Raw genomic sequence first — 9,430 nt, 5'->3', positions numbered from 1 at the left:
ATACCCGGAACTGCCGAATGTCTCCTGCAAAACCGGAAAAAACTGATGGTGGCTGACGAGGTCCAAATCTCCTGCACCTTCCCTCGGTTTCTGTTATCCCCGCCTCCTCAGCGGAAGCCGAGCGCCAAACTCAAATTTTAGCAGGACCCGGACGCCTTTCGACTAGTTCCGCGGGCCGGGCTTGCTGGACTTTTCCGCTCACTGGCACGGGCAGCGGTCCAACATGAGCCAGGTTCTGTTCCAGGAACTAGTCCCGCTGCAGGTGAAATGCAAAGACTGCGAGGAGAGGTGAGGTTCCGCGTTACCCCGTGCCCGCGGGTGGCGGTTGGGGTCGGGCCAAAGGGGGGGGGGGAAGATGGCGGCTCTGGCCCAGGGAGCACCCAGTTGCAATTGGGTGAGCGGCGGGCGTCTCAGGACGCGGAGAGAACCGCAGCTGGAACCCATTGTTATTTCTCTCGCCAAGTTGGCCGTTGCTGACGGCGCAGAAGGGAGGTATAGAGGAAATAGGAACCTGACCCGCATCGAGTTAATTAAAAAAAAAAAAAAATCTTAGTTCTGAACCGAATCGTGGAAAATTATAGCCCTACTCTCTCTTTTTGAGAGAGAAAGTTAATTTTGTCCGGAGAAGTGAGGTAATTTACACATAATTTACCCAAGGGCTCATAACAAGTTCACGGCAAGGCCGGCTCTAGAACTCAGGGCTTCGCTCCCAGCCCTTTTTTTCGCTCTCCTTTGAATCATATAGGAAGTAAATTTAAGCTGCAGCTTAAAAAGGTTTTTATGGTGTATTGTCTTTTCTTCACATTAGTTACTAAAAATCAGTTACATTTAGTCGCCTGAAAACAGGAGGGGAAAATTATAAATTTCATTTATTCATTCAACGAATACTGCTTATTGGCAAAACACCTTGCTGCGTAGTGGGGCCGTAGTGGCCAGGAAGAACATTCCTTGTTTTCCTGGAGCTTGAAGTCCAGTCGGGGAGGAAATAAAAGCCAGTCTCGCAGATAAATGCAAAATTAAAACTTTGACAAAGGAAGTGGTGCTGTTAGGACTTACCAGATTTGATTAGAAGTCAAGACATTTCAGTTTTGTCTCTGTTCCACAACCCATTCGTTGACTCTTCTCTGAACCTTGTTTCCTCATTTGTGAAACTGACATAAGGTGCCTATGCTGAGGAAATGAAAGTGTATGTGAAAACTAAAGAGTGTGGAAATGGGAGGTTTTAAAAACGAAGACATTGTGGGGCATCTGGGTGGCCTCTGTCTCTCAGAAATATTAAAAAAAACAAAATACACTGTCAACCTTTTCTCTTGTTTAGAAACCTTTGATATATTCTTATCACCTGTAGCAGGGGTTAGCAGACTAGAGCCCATGGGCCAGGTGGCCTTCTTACCTGTTTTTGTAAATAAAGTTTTATTGGAACACAGCCATTCTCATTTAAGAATTGTCTGCGGGCGCCTGGGTGGTATAGTTGGTTGAATGTCTGACTTGGGCTCAGGTCATGATCTCACAGTTCATGGATTAGAGCCACGTGTCGGGCTCTGTGCTGACAACTCAGAGCCTGGAGCCTGCTTCAGATTCTTCACGTCTCCCTGTCTATCTGCCCCTTCTCCCCTCATGCTTGCTCGCTCTCTCTCTTTTGAATAAACATTAAAAAATTAAAAAAAAATTGTATGGCTGCTTTTTTTTCTTTTAAAAAATTTTTTTTAACGTTTATTTATTTAAAAAAAATTTTTTTTTTGACGGTTATTTATTTTTGAGACAGAGAGAGACAGCATGAACAGGGGAGGGTCAGAGAGAGGGAGACACAGAATCTGAAACAGGCTCCAGGCTCTGAGCGGTCAGCACAGAGCCCGACGTGGGCCTTGGACTCACGGACCATGAGATCGTGACCTGAGCCGAAGTCGGACGCTTAGCCGACCGAGCCACCCAGGCGCCCCCTACTTTATTTATTTTTGGGACAGAGAGAGACAGAGCATGAACGGGGGAGGGACAGAGAGAGGGAGACACAGAATCCGAAGCAGCTCCAGGCTCTGAGCTGTCAGCACAGAGCCCGACGCGGGGCTTGAACTCACGGACTGCGAGATCATGACCTGAGCCGAAGTTGGCTGCTTAACCGACTGAGCTACCCAGGCGCCCCTGTATGGCTGCTTTTGTGCCATCAGGGCAGATATAAATAATTGTGACAGAGACCTTATGACCCACAAAGCCTAAAGTATTTACTGTCTGGCCCTTTACAGAAAATGTGCTGATCCCTGACCTATAGGGAAAACAACCCAGATTTTAGTTAAATATTCAGGGTCAGTTCAGCTCAACAAATATTTATGAATACTATGTACTAGGAATTGTCCTACATGCTGAGACTGTCAAGCTTTCTTCCTCTTCACTCTCCTGTCTCCCAACACTAGCAACAAAAACAGTTTTCATGTCAGGCCTCAGGGAACTTACACTTTAATAGGGGAAACAAAAAGATCTTTGGAGAAGCAGCATAGCACAGGGTAAGAGTTCAGGCTCTGGAGCCACATTTTCTGGGTTTAAATTCCACTTCTGCCACTCATTGACTGTTTGATTTTGTACAGTCGTTTCTCTGTGTCTCATCTTTTTTTGTTTTTTTATTTATTTTTGAGAGAAAGAGCAGGGGAGGGGCAGACAGAGAAGGGGACAGAGGATCCAAAGCACACTTCCCACTGTCAGCACAAAGCCCAATGTGGGGCTCAAACCCACAAACTGTGAGATCATGACTTGAGCTGAAGTGGGACACTCAACCGACTGAACCACCCAGGTGCCCCCTCTGTTTCACCTTTAAGTTGATGATGAGAAAATTGTTGATGATGAAAGTACCTGCCTCATGGGATTATTATGAGCATGAAATGAGTTAATACAAAGGGCTTAGAACAGTGCTTGGAACATAATAAACATTCAGCAAATGTTAGTTATTATTATTATTTTTAATTTTTTTTTCAACGTTTATTTATTTTTGGGACAGAGAGAGACAGAGCATGAACGGGGGAGGGGCAGAGAGAGAGGGAGACACAGAATCGGAAACAGGCTGCAGGCTCTGAGCCATCAGCCCAGAGCCTGACGCGGGGCTCGAACTCCCGGACCGCGAGATCGTGACCTGGCTGAAGTCGGACGCTTAACCGACTGCGCCACCCAGGCGCCCCTATTTTTAAATGTTTGTTTAGTTATTTTGGGAGAGAGTGCAAGCGAGTGGGGGAGGAGCAGAGAGAGAATCCCAAGCAGATTCTCACTGTCAACACAGCCCAACACAGGGCTCCGTTCCACAAGCCATGAGATCATGACCTGAGCTGAACTCAAGACTTGGACACTTAACCGGCTGAGCCAGCCAGGCACCCCAAACAGTAGTTCTTGTTTTTCTTAGGAATATCATTTTTATTTATTTATCTGTAATTTATTTTTTTGAATTTACATCTAAGTTAACATATAGTATAATCATTTCAGGAGTAGAATTTAGTGATCTATCACTTATATATAGTGTCCTCCTTAATGTCCCTTGCCTAGTTAGCCCATCCCCCCCCCCCCAAACACCTCCAGCAACCCTCAGTTTGTTTTCTGTATGTAAGAGTCTCTTATGGTTTGTCCTTCTCCCTGTTTTTATATTATTTTTGCTTCCCTTATGTTCATCTGTTTTGTATCTTAAATTCCACATATGAGTGAAGTCATATGATACTTTTTCTCTGACTGATTTTGCTTAGCATAATACACTCTAGTTTCCATCCACATTGCTTCAAATGGCAAGATTTCATTCTTTTTGATCGAGTAATATTCCATTGTGTGTGTGTGTGTGTGTGTATGTGTGTATGTATACACCACATCTTCTTTATCCATTCATCAGTTGATGGACATTTGGGCTCTTTCCATACTTTGGCTATGGTTGATAGTGCTGCTATAAACATGGGGGTGCATGTGTCCCTTCGAAACAGCACACCTGTATCCCTTGGATAAATGCCTAGTAGTGCAATTGCTGGGTCATAGGGTAGTTCTATTTTTAATTTTTTGAGGAACCTCCATACTGTTTTCCAGAGTGGCTACACCAGTTTGCATTCCCACCAGCATGCAAAAGGGTTCCTCTTTTCTGTATCCTAGCCAACATCCGTTTTCTCATGAGTTGTTAATGTTAGCTACTCTGACAGGTGTGAGGTGGTATCACATTGTGGTTTTGATTTGTATTTCTCTGATAATGAATGATGTTGGCATCTTTTCGTGTGTCTGTTAGCCATCTGGATGTCTTCTTGGGAAAAATGTCTATTCATGTCTTCTGCCCATCCTTCACTGGATTGTTTGTTTTTTGGGTGCTGAGTTTTGGTAAGTTCTTTATAGATTTTGTATACTACTCTATCTGATATGTCATTGCAAATATCTCTCCCATTCTGTCATTGGTTGCCTTTTAGTTTTGCTGATTGTTTCCTTCCCTCTGCAGAAGATTTTTTATCTTGATGAGGCCCTGGTAGTTCATTGTTGCTTTTTGTTTCCCTTGCTTCCAGAGACATGTCAAGTAAGAAGTTGCTGTGGCCAAGGTCAAGAGGTTGTTGCTTGTTTTCTTTAGGATTTTGATGGCTTTCTGTCTTATGTTTAGGTCTTTCATTCATTTTGAGTTTATTTTTGTATAGGTGTAAGAAAGTGGTCCGGGTTCATTTTTCATGCAATTTTTCATGCATTTTCATTTTTCATTTTTCAAGCATGTCGTTGTCCAGTTTTCCCAACACCATTGGCTGAAGAACCGTCTTTTTTCCATTGGATACTCTTTCCTGCTTTGTCAAGATTAGTTGGCCATACATTTGTGGGTCCATTTCTGGATTCTCTATCTGTTCCATTGATCTGTGTGTCTGGTTTTGTGCCAGGACCATGCTATCTTGACAATTACAACTTTGTAATAAAGCTTGATGTCCAAAATTGTGATGCCTCCAGCTTTGGTTTTCTTTTTCAGGTTTGCTTTGGCTATTCCGGCTCTTTCCTGGTTCCATACAAATTTTAGGATTGCTCTAGCCCTGTGAAGAATGCTGGTGTTGGGGGGGGCATGGGTAGCTCAGTTGGTTAAATGTCTGACTTCCGCTCATGGTCACGATCTCATGGTTCACTAGGTTGAGACCCACGTCAGGCTCTGTGCTGACAGCTTGGAGCCTGACCTGCTTCAAATTCTGTGCTCCCTCTCTCTCTGCCTGCCCCTTTCCCACTCATGCTCTGTGTCTGTCTCTCTCTCTCTCTCAAAATAAATAAAAACATTAACAAAATTTTAAAAAAAGAAGCTGGTGCTATGTTGATAGGGATTGCCCAAACATTAGTATTATTAAGTGTGATTAATACATGAAGTGACATCAGTGTTCTGAAGTCATAGAGAAGGAGAAACTTCAGTGAAAGATTAGTGATAATGCTCAGAGAACTCTGGAGGAAAGTAATGCAAATTTTGAAACCCATGTTTTGACACCTGCTTTTTCATTTTTGTTTTGTAACTTCTTCTGCCTGTATACTAGTCATACAAGACTATTTGTTATCCTTGATTGTGCCTGATAATACTCAATACCATACCTTTTATTCATGCTATTCTCCTCTGCCCCAGCTGCTTTTTTCTTTTCATAGCCTTCAAAGTCTGTCTTAAATCCCTTCACTATAAGGAATTTTTCAGTTGCCTAGGTTGAGATTAATTGCCTTTATTCATTTATCAGATAGCATAGTGCAGGTGTAATGTCTGAGTTCTAATTTGGTCACCTCTGCAAGGTGACCTTAACCACGTTTGTAACTTTGCACCTCAGTTCTTCCTTTCTAAGACAGACATAATATTTACTTAATAAGATTATTGTTATGTAAGATACATGTAAAGCATGGGTAGTCAGTAAGTGTTAGTAACCCTTCCCTTCCTTCTCTTGAAGCACTTAAATCAAGCAAATCTGAGTAGAGTCATTTAATCTGATCTCAATTTGAGGACATGGACCGTGTTTATTTCTGTTTGTATTCCTAGCATCCATCATACTACCTGGCTTAGAGCAGCTTTTATATGTCTGAATTGAGAGTTTAAGGTCACTGCTCCTAGGTGGCAAAGGTGGGCTAGAATCCAATTCTACTAATATGAAATCTAACTTGTAGGGAGGATGTTATGTGAATTTATGTATTGTTCAGAGTATGACATTTGTTTTGGGAAATAGCATTTTTTATGAGTTTTTATTGATATGTTTTATATTGTTCCCATAACAACCATTATAATGGAGAAAATACGATTTGTGATTTCAAGTACTATATTTTCTGAAAGCTCAGACTTTTCTACAACATATTTTGGGGTTGGGGGAAGAACTTTATTCTGTGGGCCTTTCCTCCTCCCTTTTCCCCCCAAAGCTAATGCAATATAGACATTTGTAATATATGCAACAGTATCATTAATAAGCTTATAAAATTATATTAATGTGATTCTTCCAGTATTATCTAAAGAATACTTTATTAGTTGACTTTTTTTAAACAAATTTATCAAGTATGATAGGACCTTTTTTTAAGGTTTTCTTTCCTTTTTTTTTTTTTAAAGTTTGTTTATTTTGAGAAAGACAGAGATGGTACCAGTGGGGGAGGGACAGAGAGAGGAAGAAAGAGAGAATCCCAAGCAGGCTTCACATTGTCAGCCCAGAGCCCCTGCAGGGCTTGAACTCATGAAACTGCAAGACTATGACCTGAGCTGAAACCAAGAGTAGGACACTTAACTGCCTGAGCCACCCAGGTGCCCCCCCCCCCCACCGCCGCCGCGCCTTTTTTAAGAGAGCGCAAGCAAGGAGAGGGGCAGAAGGAGAGAGAAAAGATCTTTTTAAAAAAAAAAAATTTTTTTTAATGTTTTTATTTATTTTTGAGATAGAGACAGAGCATGAGCAGGGGAGGGGCAGAGAGAGAGAGAGGGAGACACAGAATCCAAAGCAGGCTCCAGGCTCTGAGCTGTCAGCACAGAGCCCCATGTGGGGCTGGAACTCACGGACTGTGAGATCATGACCTGAGCTGATGTCAGACGCTTAACCGACTGAGCCACCCAGGCGCCCCAGAAGGAGAGAGAAAAAATCTTCAGCAGGCTCCCTTCTCAGCACAGACCCCTGATGTGGGGCTCGATCCTATGACCCTGGGATCATGACCTGAACCGAAATCAAGAGCTGGATGCTCAACCAACTGAGCCACCCAGTTGCCCCCATAGGAATTAGAAAGTGTACATCACCATAAAAAGTTATCTACTGCAGTATCATACCCTCTATGGCAGCATGTTTTAGAAAAAAACTTCAGAAGGCAAAAACCAACATAATGACATTGTAGATCTGAAAAGGCCCTCACAAACCTAACTCTGTTCACTTCCCTTACAAATTAGTAAATTGAGGGGCGCCTGGGTGGCGCAGTCGGTTAAGCGTCCGACTTCAGCCAGGTCACGATCTCGCGATCCGTGAGTTCGAGCCCCGCGTCAGGCTCTGGGCTGATGGCTCAGAGCCTGGAGCCTGTTTCCGATTCTGTGTCTCCCTCTCTCTCTGCCCCTCCCCCGTTCATGCTCTGTCTCTCTCTGTCCCCCCCAAAAAAAAATAAATAAATAAAAATAAATAAAAAAACAAATTAGTAAATTGAAAGGTTGTTTTTTTTTTTCCTAAGAACTTAATTTGCAGAATTGGAGTAGAAATCTAATCTGTTTCACATATAATACACTAAATATTAGAAAAATAGAAACAAAACGTTCTCTTGTTTTAAAAATACAGTAAAACCTTGGTTTGTGAGCATAATTCGTTCTGGAAACATGCTTACAATCCAAAGCACTTGAATATCAAAGCAAATTTCCCCACAGGAAATAATGGAAATTCAGATGATTCGGTCCAAAACCCAAAAATATTCATATAAAGATGATTATGAAGGGCGCCTGAGTGGCTCAGTTGGTAAGCATCTGACTTGACTTCAGCTCAGGTCATGGTCTTGTAGGTTGGTAAGTTTGAGCCCTGAGTCGGGCTCTGCATTGGCAGTGCGGAGAGCCTGCTTGGGATTCTCTGTCTCTCCCTCTCTCTCTGCCCCCCCCCCGAAATAAATAAATAAACTTTAAAAAATGATTACAATACTGTAATATAATACAAAATAATAAAATACAAAACTTAAAGAAAAATAAATTAACCTGCACTTACCTTCGAACCTGCACTTCATGGCTGGTGTGAGGGAAACGAGAGAGGAGGATTATTGTGTAGGACAGCTTTGACTATTATTAACGGAATCACTGGTATCTGTTGGTTCAATGCAAACTTTTTCTTTTCGTGCAACTTGAACAAGGAACCTACCCAATGACACTTGCTTTTGCCTCCTTTTGAGGATTTCGGGGAAATGTGACATTGCATTGTCGTTAAACAGATTCATTACTCGCACTGCTACAGCCTTATTCGGGTGGTGCTTTTCTACAAAATTTTGTACTGTTTTCCACATTTTACACATCTCCCTAATCTCATTTGAAATGAAGGTTTTCTCTGCCTTTTTCTCTTCCTTTGCAGACGAGATGCTGATGTAGACTTATAAAATCTTGAGATTTGGGTCACTCACATACAATTTCCTTCTTCCACCATAATCATCTCCTTCTTCTTACTGCCTTTCTTTTCAGTCTTTTTCTGCATGGGAGCCATTGTGTACGCTTGCATGGATGTTGACTATAGTACAGTATTAATAAACTTTTGTCATATACTGTATTTGATGTAACTGGCAATAAGGCAGAAGAGGAAAGGGTCTCTTTCTGCAGGAAGCCTGACCTAGAATGAAGCAAAGCATTCCTAAGCTTACTCTTATATGGAAAAGCAGGGGGCTGTCCATAGGTGCTTTGAAGTGACAAAAAATACACTAGTGCCAGTTGTGGGCACCTTTCAACATTCTGAAAAATCATTGATTTCTGCCAAACACTGTGGCCTGAGACAGCATCTGAGCATGGGAAAGGACCACTAGCAATCCCACAAAGAAAGAGAAGAACCATTGGCTCACTTGTGATCATGGGACATTCAGTGTCACATACTACTTGTATTGCAAGGTATCATTTGTTTATGAAGTTAAAATTTATTAGAAATGCTTGCTGTCATACAGAACACATGCAGAACAAGTTACTCGCAGTTTAAGGTTTCACTGTTAGTTCTTCCTATCTGTGCCATTGCTGCTCATTCCTATTCAGATAACAGAAGTTATGGTAAACTTACTATATGGTAACCTCACCATACTAAGATTAGGCAACCAATCATGTTCAATAGGAAACTTAACTAAAATGACATTTTTTAAGGCAATATAAAATTGTAAGAGCATAAAAAAAATCTGAACAATTGAATTTAGCCTTGGTCAACTATTACCAAGTTTTTCCATCAACACTCAGTTGCTAGGTCTATCTATACTTTTTACTTCTGTAGTAGATAAGTAGCAGAATGTGGGAAAAATTTAAAACACATCTTTA

At 41.8% G+C, this 9,430-nt stretch overlaps 1 protein-coding gene across 2 annotated transcripts in view; it reads left to right on the top strand.

Moving 5' to 3' along the window:
* Nucleotides 1-117: 117 nt before the first annotated feature.
* Nucleotides 118-9,430, top strand: part of SASS6 (SAS-6 centriolar assembly protein) — a 59,094-nt gene continuing 49,781 nt past the window's right edge. Inside the window, exon 1 of one of the 2 annotated variants that reach the window (XM_030324319.2) lies at nt 118-288. In XM_030324319.2, coding sequence (XP_030180179.1) covers nt 224-288 — 65 coding nt within the window. In that variant the 5' untranslated portion in view covers nt 118-223. The remainder of the gene's footprint in view (nt 289-9,430) is intronic. The other variant, XM_030324320.2, reaches the window with a different exon arrangement.

The sequence above is a fragment of the Lynx canadensis genome, chromosome C1, assembly GCF_007474595.2.
Source record: "Lynx canadensis isolate LIC74 chromosome C1, mLynCan4.pri.v2, whole genome shotgun sequence".
NCBI lineage: Eukaryota > Metazoa > Chordata > Mammalia > Carnivora > Felidae > Lynx > Lynx canadensis.
This window is presented reverse-complemented; position numbering and strand designations above follow the sequence as displayed.